Source organism: Leopardus geoffroyi, chromosome D4, assembly GCF_018350155.1.
Source record: "Leopardus geoffroyi isolate Oge1 chromosome D4, O.geoffroyi_Oge1_pat1.0, whole genome shotgun sequence".
Lineage (NCBI taxonomy): Eukaryota > Metazoa > Chordata > Mammalia > Carnivora > Felidae > Leopardus > Leopardus geoffroyi.
Window position 1 is genome coordinate 73798406 of NC_059342.1, and position 26574 is coordinate 73824979.

The 26574-nt window shown below is 55.9% G+C and overlaps 1 protein-coding gene across 9 annotated transcripts in view; it reads left to right on the forward strand.

Annotated features, from left to right (window-relative positions):
• Window positions 1–26143, forward strand: part of RGS3 (regulator of G protein signaling 3) — a 141417-nt gene extending 115274 nt beyond the window's left edge. For 7 of the 9 annotated variants that reach the window (XM_045469303.1, XM_045469304.1, XM_045469305.1 and 4 more), the window contains 6 exons: window positions 10660–11610; window positions 19215–19279; window positions 23047–23148; window positions 23560–23621; window positions 24234–24400; window positions 25202–26143. In XM_045469303.1, the coding sequence (XP_045325259.1) occupies window positions 10660–11610; window positions 19215–19279; window positions 23047–23148; window positions 23560–23621; window positions 24234–24400; window positions 25202–25387 (1533 nt within the window). In that variant the 3' untranslated portion in view covers window positions 25388–26143. Of the gene's footprint in view, window positions 1–6599; window positions 7527–10659; window positions 11611–19214; window positions 19280–22540; window positions 22948–23046; window positions 23149–23559; window positions 23622–24233; window positions 24401–25201 lie in introns of those variants that run through there. The other 2 variants (XM_045469312.1, XM_045469314.1) reach the window with 2 other exon arrangements.
• Window positions 26144–26574: the final 431 nt, after the last annotated feature.

The window sequence follows — 26574 nt, forward strand, 5'->3', positions numbered from 1 at the left end:
CGAGGTGCTTGAGAGTGGAGTGTGTTTGGGGAACTACAACTAGTTTAGACTGGCTGGGGGAAGAGAAATGGCGTGGCGGGAGGTCAGGTGGCAGGGGCCGAACACACAGGGTAAGGAGCTGGGACTATCCTAGGAGGATAGAAGGGTTTGCAGCAGGAGAGGAATATAATCAGGTCCGTGTGAGGGAGATGAGAGAGAGAGTCCCAGGCCAGGAGGAGGCCAGAAGGATGGTTTTGGAACTGCAACCCCAGATAAACCCAGCGTCAACGTCACCCCTTAACAGAAAGCGTGTCTGCTTCAGAGAGGCAGGGATGGAGGTCACAGCGTGCTGGGGAGGGCCTTGGAGGTAACCACCAATGGCTTGTGGCCAGATACCCATTCTGGCATCCTGGAATGGAAGGGCCTCCTCCCTCAACTCCCCCCACCCAGTGCCCCCGGCACTGAAGGCCCTGAAAGAAGAACACTTTAGGAACTGGGGCGGACAGACAAGCACTGGGGTCTCTGAAGAGGGGGTGCTTTCTGCTCCTCCTGCCCTCCATGTGCCCACAAGGAGACCTGACCATACCCTGAGCCCTGATTCCTCCAGGCTGGCTGAGATTCAGAGCTGGACAGACCCCCTCCAGAACATGTGGCCTGGAGAGGAGAGGGATTTGGCTTGGGCCACACAGGGAGCCAGACTGACCCAGCCTAGGGGAAACCGAGCACAGGCTCAGCTACCTCTCCAGCCTCCAGGGCCTTTGTTACGGGCCTCAGTTTCCTCCCCTGGAATGCACAGATAACAGTGCCCCCATCTTAGGGGGAGAATGTGCCAAGTGTCCTCTCCCAGAGTGGGATGCAAGGAAGGACACTGGTGATCTCTGTGATGACAGTAATAAGTCTGATTACAGGAATTGGAAATGTTCATTGAACACTTACTATGTGGATTACCTCCCAACAATGCCGTGATGTAGGTACTCGTGACTTACATCACCACTTACAGATAAGAAAACTGAACCTTGAATCGGTTAAGCAGCCTGTCCAGAGGTTAAAGGCACCTAGCTAGGAAGTGGCAAAGGCAGGACGTGAACCTGGGTTTGTCTGTCTCCAGACCTCGGTTCTCCACCAGCATTAGGCTTCCCCCACCCACGACCCCCAGCTCTGAAGGCACCTCTGTTCTCAGAGCTGTTGCTTGGAGTGAAGTCTGAGATTTCGGGTTGGTCCCTGTACCTGCTAGGAGGGAGAGCCAAGCGGTGGAGAGGGAGGGCCCCCCAGTGGGCTGAGCACTGCTGTGCCCCCTGACTCAGCCACAGGGTTAGGAAGTGAGATTGGACCCCAGGGCTGCCTGATTCCCAATCCTGGTCTCACGACCACAGTGCTATTTGTGCCCTTCCCTGGGGTCCTCCCAGCTTGGCGGAGCTTTTTTGTTTGATCAGCCCAGCATAGAATATCACAGAGAAGCCACACGCTTCTGGCTCACCCCGCGCATGAAGTGGTCTCTGGAGGGAGACGGTTTGGGAAGGTCACCAGATGTGTGGAATTCTACCCCACCCTGCCCCCCGCCAGGCGAGTCAGACACCTGTCCCTCGGTCTCCAGCAGTTTGCGGTATGAGCAGGGCCCCTGAGTCTGGTATCGCTCACTGTGCCTAGCACAGTGCCTGGCCCAGATGGGTGCTTGGGAGGGAGGGGGTGAGGAAGGGCGGTGAAGGGGCAAGAAAGGAGGAAAGGAGGCCATGGGGTAGTAGAAAGAGAAAGGGCTTTGGAGCCAGGCTGACCATGGTTTCAGTTCGACTCCTCTGCTCACTTGCTTTGTGATCTTGCATGTTACCTTAACCTCTCTGAGTCTCATTTTCCTCATTTGCCAAATCGGGCCAATGGTCCCTACCACACAGGGTTGCTGGGGTGCAAGAGTGTATGGAAAGCAACCGTCACGGTGTCAGCATTTGGTAGACACTCAATTTATGGTTTCTTTCTTCCTCTCTCCCCCATATCCTTTTCTTTGTTTTCTGTTTCCATCATCTCTGGCTCCACCTCCCCTATCTCTACAGCAGCACGTAAACACTGCTCTCAGGGTCCAAGTCCAAGTCCAAATTCTTTACCATATCCATGCTTCTGTTCCATGGAACCACCTGCACTTCCTCGAATGTTCCATGCTATCTCTGTCTCTGGCCCGGACATCCTCTCCCATCCCTGTCCCCATTACCTCCTCCAAGAGCCATCCCCATCTTTCCTGCTGCCTCTGTGCTTCCACAGCCCCCTGGGGGAGCAATGGGCGTGTGGGGGGTTGATGCGGGTCCTTCACCTGGCTCTCTGCCCCATAGATCAGCACCTTCTGGGAAGGGAAGGTGTCTTGTCACTGTTTGCCCCGCACAGGCCCTGGCACATGGCTGGAGATCTGTAGGTATTCGCTGAGTAACTCTGGGGGTGAGGGTGGGAGGGAGTGAGCCGGGGACATAATCTTGATGACCCAAAACAGGGCATGCCCAGGACCCCGAGAGCAGGGCAGGCCGGGCACTGGCAGGAATACAGAGAGCCCCCTAGCCAGGGCATCCCAAGGAGCATTTCACTGGGCTCCAGAAGATGGGAAGGAGATGCACTTGAGGAGGGGGAGGCAATAGGAAAGTGAGTCCGTGCGGACACACATGTGGACCGGGCAGAGAAAGGGGTGCCAGGTGGGAAGGGGAATGGTGGCAGGGCCCTCAGGGGGCTGGTTCTGAGCAGAGAGCCTGGGGGCAGGAGAGGCCCCCGGGGCTTGGCGCTCTCCTTCTGACGGAGGCACGGGTCCCTGTGGGGACAGGAAGCAGCTGGGACAGCCCTGCTCTCCATTCTTACAGCTTTCAGGAGAGAAGAGGGCTGAGGTGTGTGGCAGGGGTCTTTGGGCTGTGGGGGGCCACCAATCCAGGCCACCCCCACGCACTGAAGCAGTGGCATCTGGGACCCAAGGGAAGGAGGTTGGCAAGGTGCGGACAGGGGAGCTTTGTCCTGGAAACTCATACCTCGGGAACTGCTTTCCCTGCCCAGTGAGAAGCTGGGCGTGCAGGATGGTGCCGGGCATCCCATCAAAGTGCCAAAGTCCAGGCCTGAGGACATGTCCTTCTGGCTTACCCAGGTAGCAGTACCAAGAGTAGGGAAGCTTCTAAGAGGGTTCGCCTCAGTTCTCATTCCTCAGGGTTCTTCTTCCCTGTGTGTTGGCTTCGTCCTGAGTTTCTGGACTGGAAGAGCTGCTTCTCCTCTGTGCCTCACTATTGCTTTCAGTCAACAGGTATGCTCCCTGTTGTGATGTGTTGCCGTCCTGAGTCCCCAACAGACCCATAAGTGTAGTCGTGGGATTCTTTAGGGATGGAGAATTTTCCATCTGTATTCAAATTCCTCCTTCCTTTCTCTCCTGGATTTGAGCCTCTGTTAATAGGAAACACGAATGGGTAGCTTGCGAGGGAGCTTGCCAGCTCCTTATCTGGGGACGAGGGGCTGCTGAGGTCATGCCTCTTCTGCGTGGGCCTCCGTTATGGCGGGAGCGGTGTTTGTTGGGACTGGTCCTGCACTAAGTTCTGGTCTGCATTCTCGTCCTGATTCTGTTGTATGGCCTCGGGCACATCGCCTCCCTTCTCTGGGTCCCACTCACCTTATCTGTTAACTGGGGCTGCTCCCCAGAATTATCTGTGGAGTTAGAAAGAAGTCAAGATACCAGCTCTACTCTCAGGGAATCTTATCCAGTAAGTCTGGAATTGAGCCCAGATACAGATATTTTTAAAATGCTCCACCGGTGATTCTAAAGTGTACCTCTCTTTTGAGAACCAATAGTCTGGATCAGTGCTATTTTTAACGTGCAAATTAATCTCTCGGAATCTTGGTAAAAGGCAGATTCTGAACCAGGAGCTGTGGGTTGAGGCCTTAAGATTCTCTATTTCATGTGAGGTTCCAGCTGCTGTTGCTACTGGCTGGTTCAGGGGCCACACTTTAGGTCCTAAGAGTCTAGATGGTCCTGTGACATTCACTGGATTGCCCACTCCTTCCTTCCTTCATCCATTCATCCATCCATTCATTCTCATCAAACACTTAAGATGGGTAGTGGTAGGAGGTGAAGTCAGAGGAAGACAGACCCCAGGCTCTCTCAGGGCTACAGGATTGGGACTTACCTGGAGGGCATTGGGGAGCCTTGACAGGGCTTTAAGCAGGGGAGTGACAGGGTCAGATTTGCATAAAAGGCTCCCTGGCATGGCCACTAAAGGGGTCTGGGCTGCCTCTGGGAGGTCCGCCTCCATTCCGGTGGGAGATGACAGTGTCCTGGGGGGAGGTGGTGGTGGTGAAGGTGGAGGGAGTGGAGAGATCATTTTTTTCTAAGCTAATACACCTTGTTTTTAGAGCAGTTTTAGGGATTGAGAAGAAAGTAGAGAGAGTTCCCATACACTCCGTGACCCCATACATGCATAACCTACCCCGGGGGAGTGATTCTGAAGATACTCCCAGGGACGATCAGGAGGTGTTGGTGGCTGGCCAGAGTAGTGGGGGTGGTAGTGAAGGGAAAGGGAGAAAGGGTGGAGCCCAGGTCCCTGGTTTCGGCAGCTGGCGGTGGCATCATTGATCGAGTGGACTTGCATTCAGCGTGAGGCATGTTGAGCTGGGGGCACCAGCGGGATGTGCGGAGGGAGGTCTCTATCTCTGTGCCTGGGCCCTAGCCACACAGGCCTCCTCTGTTCCCCCACTGCGCAGGCGTCCCTGGTGAACCCTCTCCTGCCCATCGAGCAGATCTGGGGCTCAGTGTCATTGCGGAGTGGCCTTTCCCACGTGGCGCTGCATTCTCTCCTGTGGCACTCTATGGTTTTCCTGCCCATCAGCGATCACACTTTGCATCTATTACATGTTTCTGTGGGTGACCGACCGACGATGTGGCTCATGTCAGTCCTTCCTCTCTGGCCTGGAAGCTCCCCCAGGACAGGGATTGTGTCTCTCTCATTTCCCATTGTGCCCACAACGCCTAGAACAGTGTTCTGGAGCAGCGCTGTTTCATGAGTACTTGGTGAACACTCACCTCTGGAATCTAGACTCAGGAGACAGGTCGGAGCCGGCAGTGTGGGCTCGGGGGTGGCAAGATGGCACGGATGGTGACTGAACCCCAGGGGAGCGGATGGGTGCACAAGGGAGTAGGCAGGACTGAGAGGGGCAGGAGCCTGGGACAGGTTCCCACGGACAGGCCAAGAGGCTCATGACCTCGTGGGGTTGTCAGATGGGTGGGAGCAAATCCAAGGGGAGAGATGTCGATGATGGGCGGTCCTGCGGTGGTCGTGGCTGCCATTCCAGCGCTTCGTGTGGCCACGCGGTGCCACGCTGTGGGTGCACACCAGCTCAGCACGCCTCCTGCAGCACCGGGGAGCTGTTATGAATCCCATGTTACAGCTGAGGAGACTGAGGCTCAGAGAGGCTATACCTGAGGTCACCCAGCCAGTGAGTGCGGTGGGGCTCAGTCTCCAGAGCTCTCTCCACTGTACGGTGTCATCTGTCTCCTCCTTGTTCGGTGCCAAAACTGCCAGGTTGGGGACAGGGGAGGAGGACAGCTGCCAGGAGGCCCTGAGCTGGCAGGCAGAGGCAGGGCCAGGGGTGGCTCCAGCCTCTCCGTGTCAAGAAATCAGGCTGAGGAGCTGCACCGAGGCTGGGCTGGGGGAGCTAAGCGTTGGCCAGGCAGCTGAGGTTCCTGGAAGCCAGCACCATGCCAGGGACCCAGAAGCCAGGGAGCTGCTCAGGAGCCCAGAACATGCCAAACTTGAAGGAGCAACCCCGTCTCAAAAGTCAAGCCTGGAGGTCTGAGGCGCTGGGCAGGAATTCGAGTAACCTCTCCTTTTCTCTGGCGACTTTCCAGTTGACAGAGCACTTTCCTGTCCTTTCTGAGACTTGGTCCCCTCAGCCCTCTGGGAGGGGGATGGGGCGTGTGGCAGGAAGTGTCCTCACTTCATGGCCCATTTCATGGCTGAGAAAACCAGACGCGATAGCCTGGTCGCACAGCTAGCAAAGGATGGAGGGAGGATTCCAGCCCAGGTCTTCTGGCTTTATGTCCAGCGCTCTATCTGTAAAATCCTAGCTGTGTAAGCGTGACCCGGAGACAAAGGCAAACCCCAATTCTCAACCCCCACCTCCCGCGCCAGTGCAGGAAGTGGTTTTTGAGGGCACATACAGAGCCCGGCATCTGTGGTGGATGTGATGAGTCATCTCAGAGTGAGAGCTGCAGGTTGACTCTGGGGTCAGCAGACCTGGCTCCACATTTAGTAGCTGTGTGACATTGGGCAAGTCACTTCCAGGAGCTCGCTGCCACCCTCCTACCCCAGTAGCAGGTATAGGGGTGGGAGGGCTCTGGGGCCCAGGAGATGCTCTGGGAGTCCTACCTGCCACCCTTCCCAGCCTGTTCTGAGTCCTGGATTGGACTGGGGGCAGGGTTTGATTAGATCCTAAACAGCAGCTTCATTTGGAGGGCCTGGCTCATTTCCTGTGTGCTTCTAGCAGGCAAGACAAGGACAGAATTCACACTGGTCCAGCCAAGCCAAAGAAGCGATGGATGGGAGAGATACAGACTCCCCACAGCAAGGGGACAGCTAGCTGCACAGGGCACTGCGGACCCAAAGCCCTGGGCCAGCAGGCTGATCTCTCTGGAGCACCGTGGCCGGATTCTTATCACCCCAACCTGTTGCAAAGCTGCCTAACTGGGTTTTGCCAGCTGCTGCTGCCTCCCCCGTCAGAGCACTCACCAGACGCGCCGGGACCAGTTGTCCAGCCTCTGTTTTTTCTGCTCAACTGAGGGCAGGGATTGTGTCTGACTTGTCCCCGTCTGTCCTCTCAGGGCCTTACTCAGTGCCTGGAGGATGAACGAACGCTTGTGTGTTTGTATGCATGCGTGTCCCCGTTGCCCTTCCCCCACCCCCATACCCTGCTCACGCTGCTGCTCGGAGCAGTTCTGACGTAGCAGGGCTCTGCAGGTGTCACTCTGTTCCTCATAGGACAGTCCCGCATCTGGCATCCATTGTGACATGCTCTCACCTTTATCTCTTTTTCTGTCCTAATTCCTTCACTTGCCACCCCTCCCCCCTGCCGAAATTTCTGAGATTTCCTATATTTGCTCCAGAACCTGCCTTCCCCAAGGCACGCCCAACCCCAGCTCTCCCAGGAACACTGGCCTGACCAAACCTATCTGGGCATTCACACAAACCTGGTCCTGGAGCACAGGAAGGAACCAGAGAGCTCAGGCCCTTCTTTGCGAGTATCTGCCCTGTGTGTGTGTGTGTGTGTGTGGGGGGGGCCCAGGTGAGGGGCCTCAGGTAGTGTTCACCTGTGTCGACTCCTGGGTCCACCATACTTGTGTATAAGGGCCCAACGAAGCCAGGAGACATGAGTGCTAATACTAAATCAGCCTCCAATTTCTTAGGTCATTCCCTTAGCTTCTGAGACCTCAGTTTCCCCATCTGTAAAATAAGACTGGACTGACGATAGCCGCCATGTTATCAAATGCCTCTTCTGGGCCAGTGTGACTCTTCTGAGTCCAGTGTGATGTCGTGGCCCTGCTCCAGGTGAGGAGATGGGGCCAAGAGGGCAAGAGGCTTGCCAGAGGTGCCCAGCCGGAGGGTGACACCACTGACATGCGAACGTGGCTCCCTGGGCACCCTGGGAGCCCTGAGAGCTTGTAGGGTGGTTTCTCTGCTGCCTGGGGTGAGGGTGGGGGATGGGGACAGGGGCACTTCCCCTTCTGGCTTTGTTTGGTTTGGCCTCCGTTTGGGGCAGGATTGGCAGAGCCTGGCTGACTTGCATTTCTGGTTTTGGGTCTGTGGCTGCACTTTCGGAGGGGTAGGAGGGGTAGGCGGGCTCAGGCTCTGTCACCGCTGGGAAGGGCCTGGCCCCACCCCCACCCCCAGGAAAGGGGAAATGCCCCCTGCTCCCCCCCACCCCCCACCCTGTCAGGGCCACTCCGTGCCAGGCCCTGAGGAGCACAGGCCCTGAGGAGCACGGGTTGCTGCTTCCTTCTGTAGGTCCTTCTAGGTGGGGGGGGGGCGGGGTCTGGCCCAGGGGGAGGGGGACTGAATGTGGGTGAATGGGGGGGGCTGGCTGTTTGTTTTTCTGGAGGAGAATGCTTCCCTGCGGGTGGGGTGAGGGGTGGAGGACTGGGCTGCTCTGGAATGAGATCAGAAACGGAGCTGGAAAGAAGGAGCCAGAGGCCTTGCTCCAACCCCAGCCTAGCAAGAGCAGCCGATTGGTGCGGGTGTTTGGGGACTTGTCTCTAGGTCACTGTTCCGGGCTGGGCTGTCAGTCAGCAGGGGGGCCGTCTCTCTCCCTGGGAACAGTCTGATGAGGCTAAAGCACAGACCTTAGTTTCCAGATGAGATTTCTGGACTGAGAGGCCTGTCATCACAATCACCAACTTTGATTCTGGGTATTTGGCCAAGTTTGCTTCCAGGGGTCCATGGGCACGATGTGCCACTATTTGAGGTTCGTGACTTGAGCGTTTCCCTTTAGATCCGCTGTTTAGTCACCACTGATACCACCACCAGTATCCCGTTGCCGAGTTTTATATTTTTGGGGAGCCTGGCTGGCTCAGTGGGTAGAACATTCAGCTCTTGATCTTGGGGTTTTGAGTTCAAGCCCCACATTGGGCGTGGAGCCTACTTTAAAACAAAAAAAGAACTTTATACTCTCTATGGTATATTCTCCTGGTTTGTCACTTGGGCATGTTGGTTATCTCAGTTAATGGGTGGAGACCTTGAGACCCGGAGGGTTTAGTGACTGGCTTTCCCTAGTCCCACTGTGTGATTCGCCCTCTCTGGGCCTCAGCCTCCCCCTCTGTGTGCTGCGGACTTGGGATCACTGCCGTTTTGGGGTCTGAGGGGTCCCTGGGTGGAGGGTACAATCCTCTCCCAAGAGGGTCTTTGGCTGTGCCTGAGAACCAAACCCTGACCAGATCATCCCAGAGTCCTCTGAGGTCCTCCCTGCTACCTTGCTCAGTTCCCTCTCCATGGGGGTGGGGTGGTGGGGGGACACCTTTCACTTTCCCGCTCCCAGGCAGTGGCTCTTACCCACACTGTGCTCTCACATCCCTGGTGCTCCCAGATGTCAGTGGGACCCCTGACACGTGTGGGCAGCACCCTACCACTGGGGCCACGGACTCCCAGATACGAGCCTGGCTGGGGCTTCACTGTCACACACTCCCCAGGGCTTAAAAGATTTCTCTGCTTTGGACATACCCTTTTGGTCCCGGGCAGCTTGTGCCATAGTGGGAAAGTCACTGCTGTTTGCGCTCAGCATTGTCATCCGTCAAATAGACATTAACGGTCTCTACAATGAGAGCTCCTAACCTATGTTCTGGGGGTACTTACCTCTCAGATTCTCAGCCAGTGTCCACGCGCGCGTGCGCATGTGAGCACACACACGTGCACATGTGGCCAGGAACGCGTGGCCACTTTCTCCATCATGAGACAGCTGTGGCCTCTTGATGGGTGAAACCTGGATTCCAGATAGTTCTCATTCCAACATTCCAAATCCTCGAGTGTGATGAGGGGCCCAGCCCGGCCTCGAGACCTGCTTCCCCTGTGTGGCCTTAGCGCGTCTGGCCTTCTCCAAGCCCCAGTGTTCCTGTGAGCAAGCTGCCTTTCGGACTTCATCAAGGGCCCTATTTTTCCCTTTGCAAATGAAGTCTGTAGGAATCCAGCAAAAACTTCAAGGGTTCTGAGGGTTGTATGTCAGACAGGAAATGCTTTCTTTGCTGTGCAGAACTCCTGAGGTTCCTCCAAACACAGTTTGAAAATCATTGGGTGAAGGATCCCTCAGCGAGGTCCCATGTGCCTGGGACATCTGTTTAGTCCAAATAGGGCAATATTTTGAAGTTCTGATTTCATTCCAGTTTACTGGTTTCAAAGAGACACTTAAAGGGGCGCCTGGGTGGCTCAGTCGGTTGAGCGTCCGACTTCGACTAAGGTCACGATCTCGTGGCTTGTAGGTTCGATCCCCGCGTCGGGCTCTGTGCTGCCACCTCAGAGCCCGGACCCTGCCTCAGATTCTGTGTCCCCCTCTCTCTCTGCCTCTTCGCCCACTCACACTCTGTCTCTCTCTCCCGCAAGAATAAATAAACATTAAAAAAGAAGAGAGAGAGAGAGATACCTCAATATTCAGAGCGAGTCTGGTTTGAATAGGATTTTTTAGAACTTTAGCTCAGGTAGAAGCTACCCTTTGGCCAGGTCTAAGTTTCTATCACTTTGTGATTGCTCTGACTTGGGACTTGAGTTGGTCGAGACGAAGGCAGAGACTGCCTGGCTCCTCCTTTACTAACAGGGACACCATGACACTTCCTTTAGGGGGCTGCTGGGAAGACAATACAAGAGGAGTGTTTAATCTGGCGTGACCCTGGCACACCATAGGAGCCAGAAAATCATGGTTACCTCTCCTCCTTCTCCCGCTAAATGACCAACCACGTTTTTGATAGAGCAGACAGAAGATTCAAGCAAGGAGAGAAGGGTGGGAACCCGTGTACAGCTAAGCCAAAGGGGCTTTCGGGTTTCCATTTGGCACTTTAGCTTTTAGACTGTGGGGTGTCAGGTGTGGGGTTCAGGCCTTTGCCTGATTTATTTCGGCCTCTGTGATGCTGGCTCATGCACGGTGCCTGGCATCTCATAGCCTCTCATTCTGAGCTTTTCTTGTTTGCTTCTTGTTTCCCAGATGTTTGAGCCAGAGGCGGATGAGAAGAGAGAGATGCCCTTGGAGGAAGGGAAGGAGCTGGGTGCCGAGGACCCCCCACCCAACAAGGACCCCTCTTCTGGCCAGGAGCCTCCTTCCGGACAAGACTTTCCACCCAATAAGGAGTCCTCTTCTGTCCAGGAACCTTCTCCTGGCCAAGAACCGCTGTCCAGCAAAGACTCACCTTCCTGCAAGAAACCTCCTCCAGACCAGGAGCCCTGGCCAAGCAAGGACTCCCCACCAAGCCAGGTTCCAAGCCAGGAACCCCCTGCCCTCCCTCCCTGCCAGGACCTTCCTACTAGTCAAGAACCCCCTCCAAGCCAAGACCCTCAAGTCAGCCAAGACCTCCCTGTCATCCGGGACCCCCCTGCTCAGGAGCTTGAGCCCTGTCAAGATCAGGTCCCCCTGCCAGCTGAGGAGACCACAAGCTCTGGGGACCCGCCAGCAGCCCCTGGAGATCTGCCTGTGGCCTCCAGGCCAGCCTTCGTGATCCCCGAGGTCCGGCTGGATAGCGCCTACAGCCAGAAGGCCGGGGCGGAAGGGGGCGGCCTGGGCTTTGAGGAGGATGCAGAAGAGGCTGACGAGGGGGACGAGGGGGACGAGGAGGAAGAAGAGGAGGACACAAGTGATGACAACTACGGAGAGCACCATGAGGCCAAGCGCAGCAGCATGATCGAGGCGGGCCAGGCTGCCGAGGGGGGCCTCTCCCTGAGGGTGCAGAACTCCCTGCGTCGCCGGACACACAGCGAGGGCAGCCTGCTGCAGGAAGCCCGCGGGCCCTGCTTCGCCTCCGACACTACCTTGCACTGCTCGGACGGGGAGGGCACCGCGTCCACCTGGGCCATGCCCTCACCCCGCACCCTCAAGAAGGAACTGGGCCGCAACGGTGGCTCCATGCACCACCTTTCCCTCTTTTTCACAGGACACAGGAAGGTGAGAAGGCCGCGGGTGGGTGGGAGTGGGTAATAAATGAGGCGGTAGGGAGGAGGGAGGTGGATCCCAGAGCTGCAGGGTATGAGCATTCGCTGTCCCACCCCTGCGCCCCTCTAAGCCTTCCAGGGAGCCTTCTACCCATTTGGTGGAAAATAAAGCTGAGGCATGGAGAGACCAAGAAGGCAGCACCTAGACTTAAGCCCGTGAGTCTGTGACTCCAGATGCTGTGTTTTTACAGCTCCTCTGGTTTGGGGGTCCTCGCCGAAAGTAGAGCAGGTGTGGCCTCGCCCAGGACATTGTGCATTTGGATCGAAAAGGTCTGAGACGTTAGCTGGAGAGCTGTCTCCTGTAGTAGAATAATTTAGACTAGGTCCAGGCCTCGCCCTACTGGAAATCCATCAGCCAACAACGACAGCACACACTCCCCCTGCGCTGGCATTGTTCTAAGCGATTTTATGCGATCTCACTAATGCTCACAACAGCCTAAGAAGTAGATACCATTGGTGTTCCCCACAGATGGGGAAACCGAGGCACCGAGAGGTTATCTCCCTTGGCACCAGGCCACACGGTTTATAACTGTCTGAACCAGAATTAGAGTCTGGCTCCGGGGCCGGAGCTCTTAAGCACCATGCTATTCACCTCTTGCAAATATTTATAAATAGATGAATAAGTGTTTATTGATTCCCTGCTGTGTGCCAGGCCCTGTGCTCTGTGCCACTGCAGGGCCCCAGTTATCTGCGAGGCTGATCTCAACTTGTGAGGAATGAGTTATCTGTGTGGGTCGGGAAGATGGCCCAGCAGTGAAAAGATTGCACCATGGCCTCGAAGCCCACCAGCCAGCTTGAGCCTGGGCTCTGTCTCTTATTTACTGTGTGGCCTTGGGTGAGTCATTCGGCTCCTCTGAGCCTTAGTGTCGTTCTGTGAAAAGCAGAGACTAATTGCACTCATGTCCCAGGATGGTTGAGGATGGAACGGAAGAACCTGGTGCCTGATGGTGACATTAGCACAGGAGCTCGTAGATGCTGGTGAGGTGCTAGCAGCCAGCGCAGTGCAAGGTGTTGTTACGACAATGTTGTGAGCTGGGTGGGTGGGGGTGGCTAGGGCCCACGGAGGGCAGCTGACCCCCAGTGACGTGGGAGTTCAAGGAGGAAAGACCTCAGGGTCTAGGGACATCACGGAAAGCTTCCAGAGAAAGATGCCCCTCAGCTCGGCCTTGATGGTTGAGCAGCTGTAAAGAGAAGATGAGACAGGCATTCTCTGTAAGTGGACGTGGCCTGGACAAACTGTCTGTAGAAGCCAGTTTGGCTAGAGCAGAGGATTCCTAAAGTGCAGGGATGGCAGATACATGGCACTCGGACTGCCATTCCTGCCTCCACACCCATGGCAGGCATGACTAATGGATTCCAGCACATTTCCCCACCGAGCTGGGACATGGCCCCAGAGGTCTTCTTAGCCTCAGCCACTAGCAATAAGGCCAACGTGGCACTTAGGAGGACACCTTCTGCAAGGCAGTTGGACTGGAAAGGCAGGCTGGAACCCCCAGAAAAGGGCCTGAAACTTTGGGCCCAGGAATTAGAACTAAATCCCAAAGGGACGGGGGCTGGATCTGTTTCCTCATCAGCAAACATATGTGATTCTCACTTTGATGTGCCCTGTAATTACCAGGAAGAGGTTAATAATACATAGATTTTGAAGTCTCCAACCCTAGACTTCTGGAATCAGAATTTCCAGCAGGTGGTGCCCAGGCCCTGCATTTGAAACAAGCTCCCCCAGAGACTGTGATGTTCCCCATAGTTTGAGTATCACTATCTTAGGCCATTTCTTGATGCAGCTACTATAAGAGAGGGTTCAGAACTGTGCCCTACCCAGGTGAGGCCTCAGGCTCACTCAGACCAGGCCTGGCCACTCCCATCTTGACGGCGCCGAGGTCCCAGGCCTCACTGCCTGCCGGGCCCCCTGATCCTGACTCCGCACCCTCTCTCCAAGACCCTTCCAAGTTCTGTTCTGTATGTAAATACAAATATTTATATACAGACAAATTCATACACATTCATGCACACACTTCTAGTTCCCCAAACCAGCTGAACTCAGCTCCTATTTGGGGCAGATGACTTCTGTGCGGGGTGTCCAGCATCCCAGACCAGCTCTGTCCTGTTTCAGCATCCTCCTTTGGGAGCCCAAGGTTTTCACTAGCATCCTTTCTTCCCCACCCGCTTTTGGCCTCTTGTTTCCTTTCTTGGGCTTGAGTGACTGAGCTGGCGGGGGCCTCAGAGACTGCCCTATGGTGGCTGCCGTTTTGTGGCTTCCACTTACCCAGCTTCGAGTCCGTCTTCGTGTACATCCTGCTTACTCCAGCCAGTCGGCCTCAGGAAGAACGCTGCCCTTGAGGTCTAAGCCGGGCAAGCCCCTGGTCTCGCTCTATCCCTCACTGGCAGTTGGCCTTGGGCAAATCCCTGCCCTTCTCTGAACCTCAGTTTCTTCATCAGCGAAATGGGTATGGCAGTAATACCTCCTTTGTAGGGTTGTTGGCAAGATTAAATAGCCTGACTTGGGTAAAGTGTTTAGGGCAGTGCCTGCTACTTAGCGCCCGCTGGATGTCTCATAAATGGGAATCATTGCTGATGATGAGGACGAGAGAGCAGGAGCGAGAGTGGTGACAGTTATGCCAACATTCACAAAGTGCCTCCAGCTCCCTTTTCTGGCCTTCATAACATTGCTGTAAGGTGGGACCCCCCGTACCTGTCCTCCAGCGGGGAGGCTGAGGCTGAGGGAGAGGTGTCCTGTCCCAGGCCACGGAGCACATAGTGCTGGAGCTGGACAGTGGCCTCACCCTGTCCAGTCCTCCCTGGCTGTACCCCGGACCCCGCACACCTTAGACTGGTGAGGGACAGGGCGTGGGGGCTGGCGGCGGGGGGAAGGCAGTGGGTTCCGCCATGACTTCCGCCCTCCTGGCTGGGGCCTGGCTTTTTTGGGAGGGTCAGCTGATGCCTACAGGCCACTGTTTCCAGGCTGCTCCAGGCAGGAGCTGAAGAAGGAGGGAAGTCTTCAGGCTGTGGAGCCAAACAGCCCCAGGTTCAAATCTCAGCTCTGTCTCCTCTTCCTGGTCCTGAGACCTCGGCCAAGTGATATCTTTCTTTGAGCTTTCATTTTCTCTTGGAAAATGGGAGTGCTAAGCGTTCATGGAGTTGTCCCAGAGATTTAAGGAGTTGCTCTATGTAGAAAGCCGTGTCCATGGCGGTGATCCTGTCATGAAGTGAAACCCAGGAGGGCCAGACAGAGCTGGTGTGGCCCTCAGCTGGTCATTGTGCTGCCGTGTGGCTAAGCTGAGGCTGCCTGGAGCACATGTGGCCTGTCACAGGAGAGACAGTCCCTGTGTTACTCCTCCCCCTACCTGTCACCCTTGTGCACTGATTTCTGCTGTGAGTAGGAATATCCGAACCACACAGATCTGAGAGATGGTCCATTCGCCGGGGCCATTTTACAAATGGGCTGCCTAGGGTTCCGAGAGGAGACCTCCCCACCAATGTCATCCCTTTGGCCTTCCCCCCCCCCCCCCCCCCCCCCCCCCCCGCCCCGGCCTGGCTCCCTGTGCTGAGTTGAGTTGCCTCACAGTGCCCTCTGCTGCCCACTTCTGCCTTGCTGGCTGCTCCCTGGTGACCCTGCAGGCAGACCCACAGGCCCACACCTGCCCTTTTCCTGGGAGGCAGGGAAGCCCTGGGGTATCTGTGTTGGCGCCCAGAATACTTCCAGTGAATTCTGCCTCAGCCTGGCCTGCTTGGCCCAGGGTCATAGGTCATTCTTTGACAGCTGGGAGACAGAGGCTGCAGGCCCTCCCTGACCATGCTTCCTTCCCCCGCTCCTCCTCCAGGGACTGGCTTGGGCAGAGGCTGTCAGCGGAGGGTGCTAACCTTGTCACGCCAAGCTTCTCGCCTCGGCCAGAGGTCAGACAAGAGGGCCCCTAACATGCCTTCCAGATCCAAGATGTGATTACACCTTCTAGTCTCCTATTTTAAAAAAGCTTAAAGAAGTTATTTCCGATGTCTAAACAAATACGTGTAGCATTTAGATCCAGTGTTTCCACAAGGTTCTATGGGGTCTGCCACGCAGGGCCAGGTCAGAGAGAGAGCAGCCAGGCCTGGCCAGGTGGCCCCAGAAGTTGGGTCAGGACCAGTAAGAGAAACCAGACGACGTCCTGCTCATGAGAGCCCTCGATCATGGGTGGGGTCTGGAGCCAGACCTGAAATTCTGCTACTTGCCAGCTTGTGGACCCTGGGCAAGCTGCTGAGCAGTCCTGGGCCTCAGGTTCCTCAGCTGTCAACTGGGGCAAAGGACAACAAATAGCTCTTAGAATTGTTGTAAAGAAGAGTGACATAAAGTGTGTTAAAGCACTTCAGCTCAGTGCCTGGCGCGTAGTGAGTGCTCAATAAATAATAGCAATAACCACAATAGCTGATCGTCACCGAGCACCAGGCACTGTGCTCAGCACTTCATATGTATTAATTAATTCCCACAATACCCCTAGGAGGTAGGTCCAGCTATTATCCTCCATTTTACAGATAAAGAAACTGAGGCACACAGAGGGGTTGTCACTGAGGTAGGATTCAAATCCAGACAGTTTAGAACAATTGACACTCTTAACCACAACTGTTATTATAGTCATAATTACACTAAGAATTATAGTTCTTATTCCAAGAGGCAGGGAGCCGCCAGTCCCTGGAGAGGCCCGGTGGGGGCTGGGCAGGCCCCAGAGATTCCTGCCTGGAGTGAAGGGAGGGCTGGTGATTCTGGACTCTCCTCCACTTCTTCAGCAGGGAGGGCCCTCTGGAGGGGCAAGGCAGTGGGGAAATGGGAGGGAGAGGCCTCTTGTGTGCTGGGTACTGGCCAGGCCTTACTGCAGCTCCTGAAGGGGGAGCCTTGGGGCCCTCAGGCCCCGAACCCTGACTTTCTGGCTCAGTTTCTTCTCTGTCTGACCTGCAGGTCCCCCTCAGCGCCTGGGTTTCCCTAGCTGCTCTGGGGGCCGACTCCCAGGGCCTGAGCTACAGGCCGATCAGTGTAGGCTGGTCCCTGCCGAAGATGACCCCCTCCCCGCAGTGGAAGGAAGAGCCCATTTCCCAGCAGTGCAGAGGCTGGGGGTGCAGCGGGGCGGGAGTGGTCCCCAGGCCCATTGTGTGGGCTCGATAAAGTACGGAAGCTGAAGTTAGAATGGCAGGAAGCCCAGCGCCCGTGGCCCTTTCCCACGGGTGGGGGCTTCGGGCACTGCTAGCCGCACGGGCGTGACTGCAGCCTGTGTGCGCAACGGGGCGACAGAAGTAAGACTCACTGGGCAGTGAACGCTGGCAGCCCTGGTTACAGAGGCCACCAAGATTGGGCCACAGGGGCCTAGACTTTATCCTGGCGAATCTTCCAGCAGCCAGGGCTGTGGCTGTCACCACACCTAGGCTATGGCTAAAGAAGTCAAAGCTGAGAGGCTAAGAAACTCCTCCACAGTCAGTGGAAATAGGATCAATACTTACTTCCTGTAAACCCAAGCTCTGGGATCACACACCAGAGGTGGGTGTGTGCCTGCGTGTGCACGTACACACACGTGTTTACAACCCTGGCTGGGCAGCCACCTCAGGAAGGATGTGGCATTTCCCCTGAGTCTTTTACTGAGAGTATTCAAAATGTGCCCTGTCCTTACATTTGAGTAGCAGCATCCTCTGGTGGAGAAACACGGGTCTTAAATGCATACAGGCCCAGATTCCAGCTGTCATCATTTACACTCTGAGTGTCTTTGGGCAAGTGACTGAACTTCTCTGAGCCTCCGTTTGTGGACTGACTTTGAGTATTAACGAGATGGTATCTGGATAATGCGCATTCCGGGGTTTGGTCTACAGTATGAGTTCCATAAATGAAGCTATAATCCCATCCATCCATCCATCCATCCATCCATGGGTGGGTACTCTGCGGAGGCTAGTAGCCCCCCCCCCCCCTGCTGGCCATATCTGGAATAAGGCCACTTTTCTTCCTTGAATTAAGAGCACTTTAAGAATTAGCCTGTCTTTATTTTACAAATGAGGGAACTGAGGCCCAGGGTGGGGCTCCTGAGGAGTCAGAGCTGAAGTCCACACCTGGTAGCATGCTGTCTTGTCTTGGGACATAGTGTCCATGCCCAGCCCGCTCTGAGTTCTAGCGCCTCTCCCATCCCAGAACATTTCCTGGGCTCCTGCCCTAGGGTGGCACTGTTGGGGCCCTGGGTTTCCCCTGGAGGAAGATGGACAAGCACCAGCAGGGCAAAGGGAACAGAGGACAGCCCTGGTAGAGATGGTGGAAATCTGGAGGGGTCGGGAGAAGAGGAATGATAGACCGGGAGGAGATGAGAATTGGCGGGGCAGGAGGGAGAGGAGAGAGGGCATTCCAGGACGGGGACACAGCACAGGCAAAGGGGAGGGAAAGGGTGGGGGGGGGGTGCGAAGTGTGGGCCCCAGTGGAGCAGTGGGGGATAAAGTTGCAAGCCATGATTTAGGCAGTGAGGGCCTCAAGACTCATTGTTCTCAGTCTGCTTTCCTTCTCTTGATTCATTCATTCACCTGACAAATATTTGTTGCGCTTCAAATGTGTGCCAGGCCCTGTGAAGGTGATCCAGATGGACAGAGGACTTGCTTTTGAGAACTCACAGTCAAGCAGAGGGGACAGATTTAGAAAGAGCCATTTCAAATATGGTGGGGACCCCAAAAGGTGTGCAGGGAGCACACCCTTGGTCTAGGGGTGCTTCCCGGGTGAGGAGGCATTTAAGGGGCCTACCCAAGGTCTAAGTCTTTCCTGAGGCTGGGTCTTGGGAGTAAAGGGAGATGGGAGGGTCACAAAAACGTCTCCCATGGAAGGTATAGCACGTGCAACACCTGAGGTGACAGGGCAGGTCAGGTGAAGACATTCCATTTGCCTGGAGGGCAGGGTCAAGGAGGTTGCCGGAGCAGGGGTCAGGCTGGAGAGATAGCTGAAGGAATTGTAACTGATGTTAAAATGCAACTTTCTACCCAGACCCTGTGTATCATGTTACGGAGTTTGAATGTTACCCTGGGGGCACCGGGGAGTCATGGAAAACTTTAAGGCAAAAGAGGTTCTCTCAGGCTTGTGCAACAATTCACTTTACACACTGCCAACCAATCTCAGGTCTCTGTCAGACCTCAGAATCCTGAGTTAGTCATTATGATCTCGATTTTGAAATTAAGAAGCAGAGGCTCACAGAGGGACAGCGAGTGGCTGAGTCACACTGCAGAACGCCTGCTGTAGCCCTGCTCTCCAGTCTGCCCTACTGCCTGCCGTGATTAAGTGCCACGTCTCTGGCTCTGCCATCCGGGCTGTGTCTTTGGCTTCTCCCCTGCAGCCTGGGTTCCTAGTTGCACCAGGGGTAGACGCCTTTGGCTGGGGGATCTGCCAAGCCAACCGCACTTCATGGACAGGCCGTTCCCAGTAATGGGTCTCCCTGTCCCTCACCTGAGGGGTGGGGGCTTTGCAGGAGAGGGGTGGCATGGCTGGCAGGAGCTATTTGATCCCTGAGCCTGTCTGCTCAGGCAGCAGCCTTCGGATGCCCAGACTGTAATGTGTCTATCTTTCTTCCACAGATGAGTGGGGCTGACGCAGTTGGGGATGACGATGAAGCCTCTCGGAAGAGAAAGAGCAAAAACCTGTACGTTGCAAAGATCATGATCCTCAACCTTGCAATCAGGGAGGCTCCCCAACCCCCTTTTCCTCCTCTATCCTCAAACTTGCCTCTCCTCCACGGGTCCAGGTGGGGAGAAGGGGCTGTGTCCAGTCCTTCCCTAGACAGACACCAGTGAACAAGAGGATCTTAGGACTTAGCAGTGGCCCCAGGGTAGGGTCACGAGGGTCCTGAGCATCCGGCACTGCCCTCAGCATTCATGCGAGTGATGCAGTGTGCTGATTCAGTACCTGGAAGCCCCAGGGAGCCAAGCAGAGGCAACCAGCCAGGTTGTCCTGGCCCCGGCCCAGCCTCTGAGTCAAGCGGTGGCTGAGTGCCCTTGACAAGTTCTTTGCTGCCTCTGAGAAAGGACTGAACCGACAGTTTACTGGGATTCCCCCCTTTTCCTCCTAAGCCCTTGAATGCTAGCAGTCTTGGGAATTACCAGGAGGTGGCGCTGCTGGTCTAGGTAGCAAAGCCCACACTCCCCAGCCTTTCTAGTCAACACTCGCCTTACACTTCCGTTTTGGAGGTTTGTTAGAGGTGCCAAATAAATGAACAGGGTGTATGTGCGTTCTCCTTGGGCCTCCTTGTACACCTGGGTCCAAAGCCCTGGAGACTACGGGGAGGGATGGAGAGAAGGCAGTGGGTCACATGGAGGCCCCCAGAAGGAGCCCCCCTCCCTTCTGGGTCTGGTAGTACCCACCTTTATTTACCAGTGGGGCCTGGGGGAGGAGACAGGAGTGTTCCCAGATGCCTCTGGCAGCCTTTTCCCTGGCCTCCACTTTGGCTCGTGTCCACGACCCGAGAAACTCTTTCTTTTCAGCTCCTTTGCCCTCTCCAGGTTCCTGTGCAACTGTAGGCTTCTCTCACTCTGCAGCCAGGAACAGTCACGCCTTCTCAGGAAGGCAAAATGCACAAAAAAATAGCCCTTTACACCCACCATTGGGTCCAGGTATCACCAAAGCCACTGTGGGTGTTGCTTCCGGGGGGGGGGATGCAGTAGGGGGCAGTAGGGGTGGCCATCTGGGGGTGCTGGAGCCATCTTGGTCCACCAACACTAGCCTTGCTTTGGGGTGGGCGCCCTCCGCCTTTGAATGCCTGAAGATCACATAATCGAGGACTCTTAGAATCTGAGATAGCAACAAATATAACTAATATTTATTGTGCCAGGCACTGTTCTGTGTGTATTCTATATATTATCTAATTTAATCTTTACCAGTATTTAAAAAAAATTTCTTAATGTTTTATTTTATTTTTGAGAGAGAGAGAGAGAGAGAGACAGAGTGCAAGCAGAGGAGGGGTAGAGAGAGAGGGAAACACAGCATGTGAAGCAGGCTCCAGGCTCTGACCCTGTTAGCACAGAGCCCGGACACGGGGCTCGAACTCGTGAACCGCAAGATAATGACCTGAGCCGAAGTCTGACTGAGCCACCCAGGCTCCCCTCTTTACCATTGTTTATATTTTACGTTTCCTTTTTTTCTTACCCTATCTTACAAATGAGTAAATTGAAGCAGAAAGAAGCTAAGTTATTTGTCCTAGGTCACGCAGCAAGTAAGTGGTAGAGTGGGGATCTGAAACCTGGCGTGCTGGGGCTAACAATAGAAATAGAAATACATAGGTATTTTTTTCTTCAGAACCTCCTCTATTGAAGCTCCGAAGGAGGTTCACGCCACCCCTGCGAGGTAGTCTTTGAGCCCCTAGAGATGAGAGCCCATGCCCCAGAGCCCACCCCTTCCCTGTCTTCATGGGTCCAATTGGAGGAAAGTGTTCTTTTAGATTCCTCTTATGGGTCCCTATTCTGCCTTCTGGACCCACGTGGGGACATGTGGCGCCTCTCTGATCCCTGCCATCCTGTCAGACAGAGCACTATGCCCCAGGAAGTCACGTGCTGGCACCCAGTCTCCCGGGTTTGCTGAGGGCCCCAGGCCTCACCCAGACGGCTGCCAATCCCTGGACTCCTTGGCCTTAGCTCACGGCTGAGACCTGCCAGAGCAGGGTCCCCAGCCCTGGGCAGCTGCCCCAGACCCTCAGGACACTGTGGGCCTCAGCTCTAGTCTGAGCATTTTTGCCCTAGGCAATGTGCTTAAAACTCTACGTGCAGTTACAACCCTAAGCATCTGGTAGGTACTACAATCATCCCTTTTTGATGGATGAGAAAATTCGACATTCTGAGAGGTCAGGTAACTTGACAAAGAGCACACGGTTGGTAACCTCTGGAGCCGGGATTTGAACCTGAGGCTGTGTGGCTCCAGAATCTCACACGTAACCTCCACAGGGTACCACCTCCCTTAACGACTTACACAGAGTGTCCCGTAGGCCTTAATGCTACTTTAAGCTGGAATAACTGCAGAAATGTAAATACTACAAACTTACAAACACCCGTCTGAAAGTTGAATTATTTTTTTTTTTTTACTGTTTACTTATTTTTGAGAGAGAAAGAGAGGAAGGGTCAGAGAGGGAGACACACACACACACACACACACACACACACACACACACACACAGCATGTGAAGCAGGCTCCAGGCTCTGAGCTGTCATCACAGAGCCCGATGCCAGGCTTGAACCGCAGACTCTGAGATTATGACCTGAGCCCAAGTTGGATGCTTAACCAACTGAGCCACAAAAGTTGAATGATTTAAATTCCTTTTACGCTTAGGTAGCATTGTGATTTTGCCAATGCATTCTTCATTTTAACTTTTGGTTTCAAGTCAGGATTTTTTATATTTAGAAGGACAGAGACCAAAAATGAAAAATGTTAAAGTTTATCATTCAAAATTCACAAAACTGAATGTGTGTTAAACAAGTTACATTAATTAAAATCCCAAATGACATTTTTGAAAGTTTATAGGATTTGTACGTCTGAAGTTATTTGAGCTTAAGTTTGTACTAAGACTTTTGGGGCATCGTGCATATTGGTGGCCCCTTGTATCCAAAGCCCACCACCGAGGCTGAGGCCAGCTGCCAGGAGCTCTTCTCCTGGAGGTGCCCGATGTGGGGGGGGGGGGTCTAGGGACAAGGGGGGCACACTGGAGCATGGGACATTTAACCCCTTTCTTGCCAGCAGCTTTGCCCAGCTGCCTCCTGGGGGAGTGGCCAGACTAAAAATGATTCCTGTCTAAAAATAGCCAGTCCAGCCACCCCGGTGGGCAGAGCCTCCCGTCCCTCCCTCCCAGCAATTTGCTGACTTGTTTTCTCCTCCTTCCCCTGGCGCTGCCATGGCAACGGGGAGGCCGGTCACAAATAACTGGGTCTGGCTCTCCGCCGGGCGGGCGGGCCCCAGAGGCCGCCCCTTACAGACACTTGCCCCTTTCACGGGCTCCCTCTCAGGGTTGGCCGGGAGGGATATTTTTTTTTCCGCTCCCCGTCCTGGGCCCTCCCATTTCCTGGCTCCTCCCGTCTGAGTCCCAGCCCGGCCTGCGCCCGGGAGCCCAGTCCTCCGGCCGAGATCGCGGCGAACGAGCGAGCGCTCGGCTGGCGGCAGCCCGCGGCACCTTCGCTGCCTGGCGCCCGGGACGCAGGCCTGGGGGCAGGAGCCTGGGGGGCGCTCCCCGCGGACCAACCCGGGCCCCAAGGTGGGGGGCCCCGCGGAGATGCTCCGAGGCATGTACCTCACGCGCAACGGGAACCTCCAGAGGCGGCACACGATGAAGGAGTAGGTGCCTCTCACCCCAGCGCACGCCCTTCCCGCCCTGCATTTGCCGGGGCTGAGTGTGCCAGGCTGACCGACCCCCTTCTCTGCTTCTGCCCCCAGAGCCAAGGACATGAAGAACAAGCTGGGCATCTTCCGGAGGAGGAACGAGTCCCCTGGGGCCCAACCTGGGGGCAAGGCGGACAAAATGGTGAAGTCATTCAAGTAGGTCTCCCCCGCCCCCGCCCCCCGCCCCCCACCGTGACCCCTCAGGCACTCGCTGGTCCCCGCTGGTCCCCGGGGAAGCAGGGCTGGTGGCCGGCTTAAATGCACAGGGCTCTTTTTGGCTGGACCCAGCTCTGGGGTGGATGGAGGCTCTCTCAGAGAGCCTGGCACCTGGCAAGCAGCAGCCCTCACCCGGAGCAGCTGCTCTGGGAAGGACAGCCAGGCAGGGACAGAGGTGGGAGCTGGGAGTGGTGCCGGCCCAGGGAAGCGGGGTGGGCCCCCTTCTGGGCTCCTCAGCTGGGCTGGCCACTGCCTGGCCGGAGGGCAGCCGACAGAGTGCCCCGAGCCCCAGCCACCCCACTTCCCCGAAACCTCCCGGTGCCTCACTGTGCCCCTTCCCTCCCCGCTCAGGCCCACCTCGGAGGAAGCCCTCAAGTGGGGTGAGTCCTTGGAGAAGCTGCTGCTTCACAAATGTAAGTGGGGGCCGGCCGGCCTGCTCCCCTCCCCGTGTTACCTCCCTCCCTCTTCTCTTTGCTCCTCTCCCAGACCCAGAGACTGAGGCTGGTCCCAGAGAGGTCGCCTTTCCCTCTCTGCTGGGTCCCCCCAGGGGCTCTGCTGTCGGGAGAGGCCCTTGGGCTGGCCTCGGCGCTGGCTTCTGCCAGTGCTGCCCTGGCCACGGGAGCTGGCATTGCCTGCCAGAGGCCACTGGGACCTGTGTGCTCAGACCCGGAGTCCCAGAGTTACAATAAACATTTCCACGTACCCAGGGCTTACTCTGGGCCAAATGTGCCCCGCGTCTCGTGGGCAGGATCCCCTCTGATCCTCGCAGGGCTCCAGGAAATAGACTCGTGACCCCCACTCTACAGATGAGGGAGCTGAGGCACTAGACAGGGGAGACATCTGGCCAAGGCTCCCAGAGAGGCAGAGTGGCAGGGGTGGGTCCATGGCCCTGGGCCCCTGGCTCTTGGAAGCGGTTATCTTACTAAGCTCTGCACCCTAAAGGCCCCTGGAGGGGAAGCTGGGCGGCCAGAGGGCGGAAGTAGCTGGTTCTGCCTCTCACAAAGGGCCTGGGCTTCTCCTCACAGATGGGTTAGCAGTGTTCCAGGCCTTCCTTCGCACCGAGTTTAGTGAGGAGAACCTGGAATTCTGGCTGGCATGTGAGGACTTCAAGAAGGTCAAGTCACAGTCCAAGATGACAGCCAAGGCCAAGAAGATCTTTGCTGAGTACATTGCGATCCAGGCGTGCAAGGAGGTAAGGCCTCAGGCCGGGCCCTTAGGCCCCCCCATCCCCATCCCCATCCCCAGTGGCCTCTCAGTGATCGTAGGTACCTGGCAGCCTCAAGGAGCTCAGGAAGGAGAAGAGGCCAGAGTGACCCTCGGGGACCATGTGTCCAGGGTGCAGAGGAAGCAGGCAGGGGCCTTGGGAAGAACAGAAATGGTCACTGCCCAGGCACCGGTGTGGCAGGCACCTGCTAAGCCCTTTATGTGTGTGCTCTTTTATTTAACCTGACGACAACCTGTAAAATGGGTTTAATATTCTCTTCATTTTAAAAATGAGGAGACAGTCTCAGAGAACCTAGTCAGAGTAACCCACACCTACGGAGTGCTGACTGAGTGCTAGATGCTGCGTGCAGAGTCACAGTGGACGATCTATCGATTTAATCCGTATCTATTCAGCACAGATGACCTTGCTTAGTCTTCAATGCTCTTTGAGGGACAGACTGTTCTTCCTAGCCTGCAGACGAGTCAACGGGACTCAGAGCACTTAGATGACTCGCTCAGGGTCACACACCTAGGTGTGGCACTGCCGGGATTCGAACCAGGCAGTCGGACCTTAGAGGGGGTGTCCGCAGGCCTTATACACTACCAGCCCTACAATGAGCGACCGAGCCACGACTTGAATCGCTGACCTGAGGGCCTCCACTCTGAGCCTTAAGACATGGAGCAGAGGGGCTCGGAGGTGAGAGGCTGGGTAGGTCACGTTCCTGGCCCTCCGCCCCCAGGATCACCCCCCTGCAGGTAGACCTGAGCGCACTGCCCTCCGCCTCCGCAGGTAAACCTGGACTCCTACACACGGGAGCACACCAAGGACAACCTCCAGAGCGTGACCCGGGGCTGCTTCGATCTGGCGCAGAAGCGGATCTTCGGGCTCATGGAAAAGGACTCGTATCCGCGCTTCCTCCGCTCCGACCTCTACCTGGACCTCATTAACCAGAAGAAGATGAGTCCCCCACTTTAGGGGCTGCCAGAGTAGAGCTCGGTGTTCACATCAGGCGGGCTGGGCCCCCTTCCCACCTGCCTCTCTCCCCCTGCGACGGAGGGGGCAAGCAAGCCCCCGGAGGCTGTGTCTCCGGACGGACAGACGGACATTCAGATGAGAGGCCTGGACCGAGAGAGGCCCAGGCCACTGGAGGAGGAGGAGGACCGGCCCCGTTGGGTCCTCACTGCCCCGGTACGAGGGGGCCCAAGGGCCCTGGCAGGTCAGGGGCCCTGGCTGAGCCAGATCCGGAGCTGCTGCTCTGTGCTGCAAAGACTCAGCATTGACCAAGTTCCTTAAAGAACTGGCTGATGGGGCAGGGGGCCTGGCTGTGGGCTCCAGCGCTCTCCTTAGGGGCCACTGGCGCTGCAGCTCAGACCCTCACCTTGAGTTTTATTTATTTAAACAGTAGTCGGATGCTTGGCACGTTGTCCTGTAATAGGAAATTTTTGCCTCATCAGTGTTCCTAATTTACAAGTGCAATATTTTAACCAATGCCTTGTGAAAAGCCACCTTGCAGAGAGGGTGGACCCCACTTTCCAGTTTCGGGCACCAGTGGTGGCAGCTGGGTCTTCCGGACTGATGAGGCCTGGAGGGGTGGGTGCTGCCGTGTGACCTCGCACAGAAATCCAGCACCTGCTGCGTGAGGTGTCCCTCAGGGGCTCTGGGAAGGCGTGGCACCCTCAGACCACACAGCAGCCAAGTTCTGGAGCAAATAAAAGGCCTGTGTTATTTCTCGTTCTTGACCCTTTCTGGGTGTTCCCGGGTTTGGGCTTTTCCAGGGTCACTGGGGCTGGGAGGGTCAGAACGGCTTCTGTCTCGCCATCACCCGCCTCCCATCCCAGAGCCATATACACGATACACCGGTGATTGCTTCTCCCTGACAGGGTGCCTCCCTGGGCCGGACACTCGGCCATGCTTGTCCTGTTTACCATCTCATCTTCTCCACAAGCCTGGGAGGTGAGGGTTATGCCCATTTCACAGATGAGGAGACTGAAGCACAGGCAGGTGGGGTGACTTGTCCAAGGTCACACAGCTGGCAAGTGGCAGACGGTTCTGCGTGGGCCCAGCTGGCTATAAAACCTGTGCTCTGGATTGCTGTCCTCTACTCGCCACAGAGTGGAGTCCTAGCCTGGCCACCAACTGGCGAAAGCCCTTCATTTTTCTGC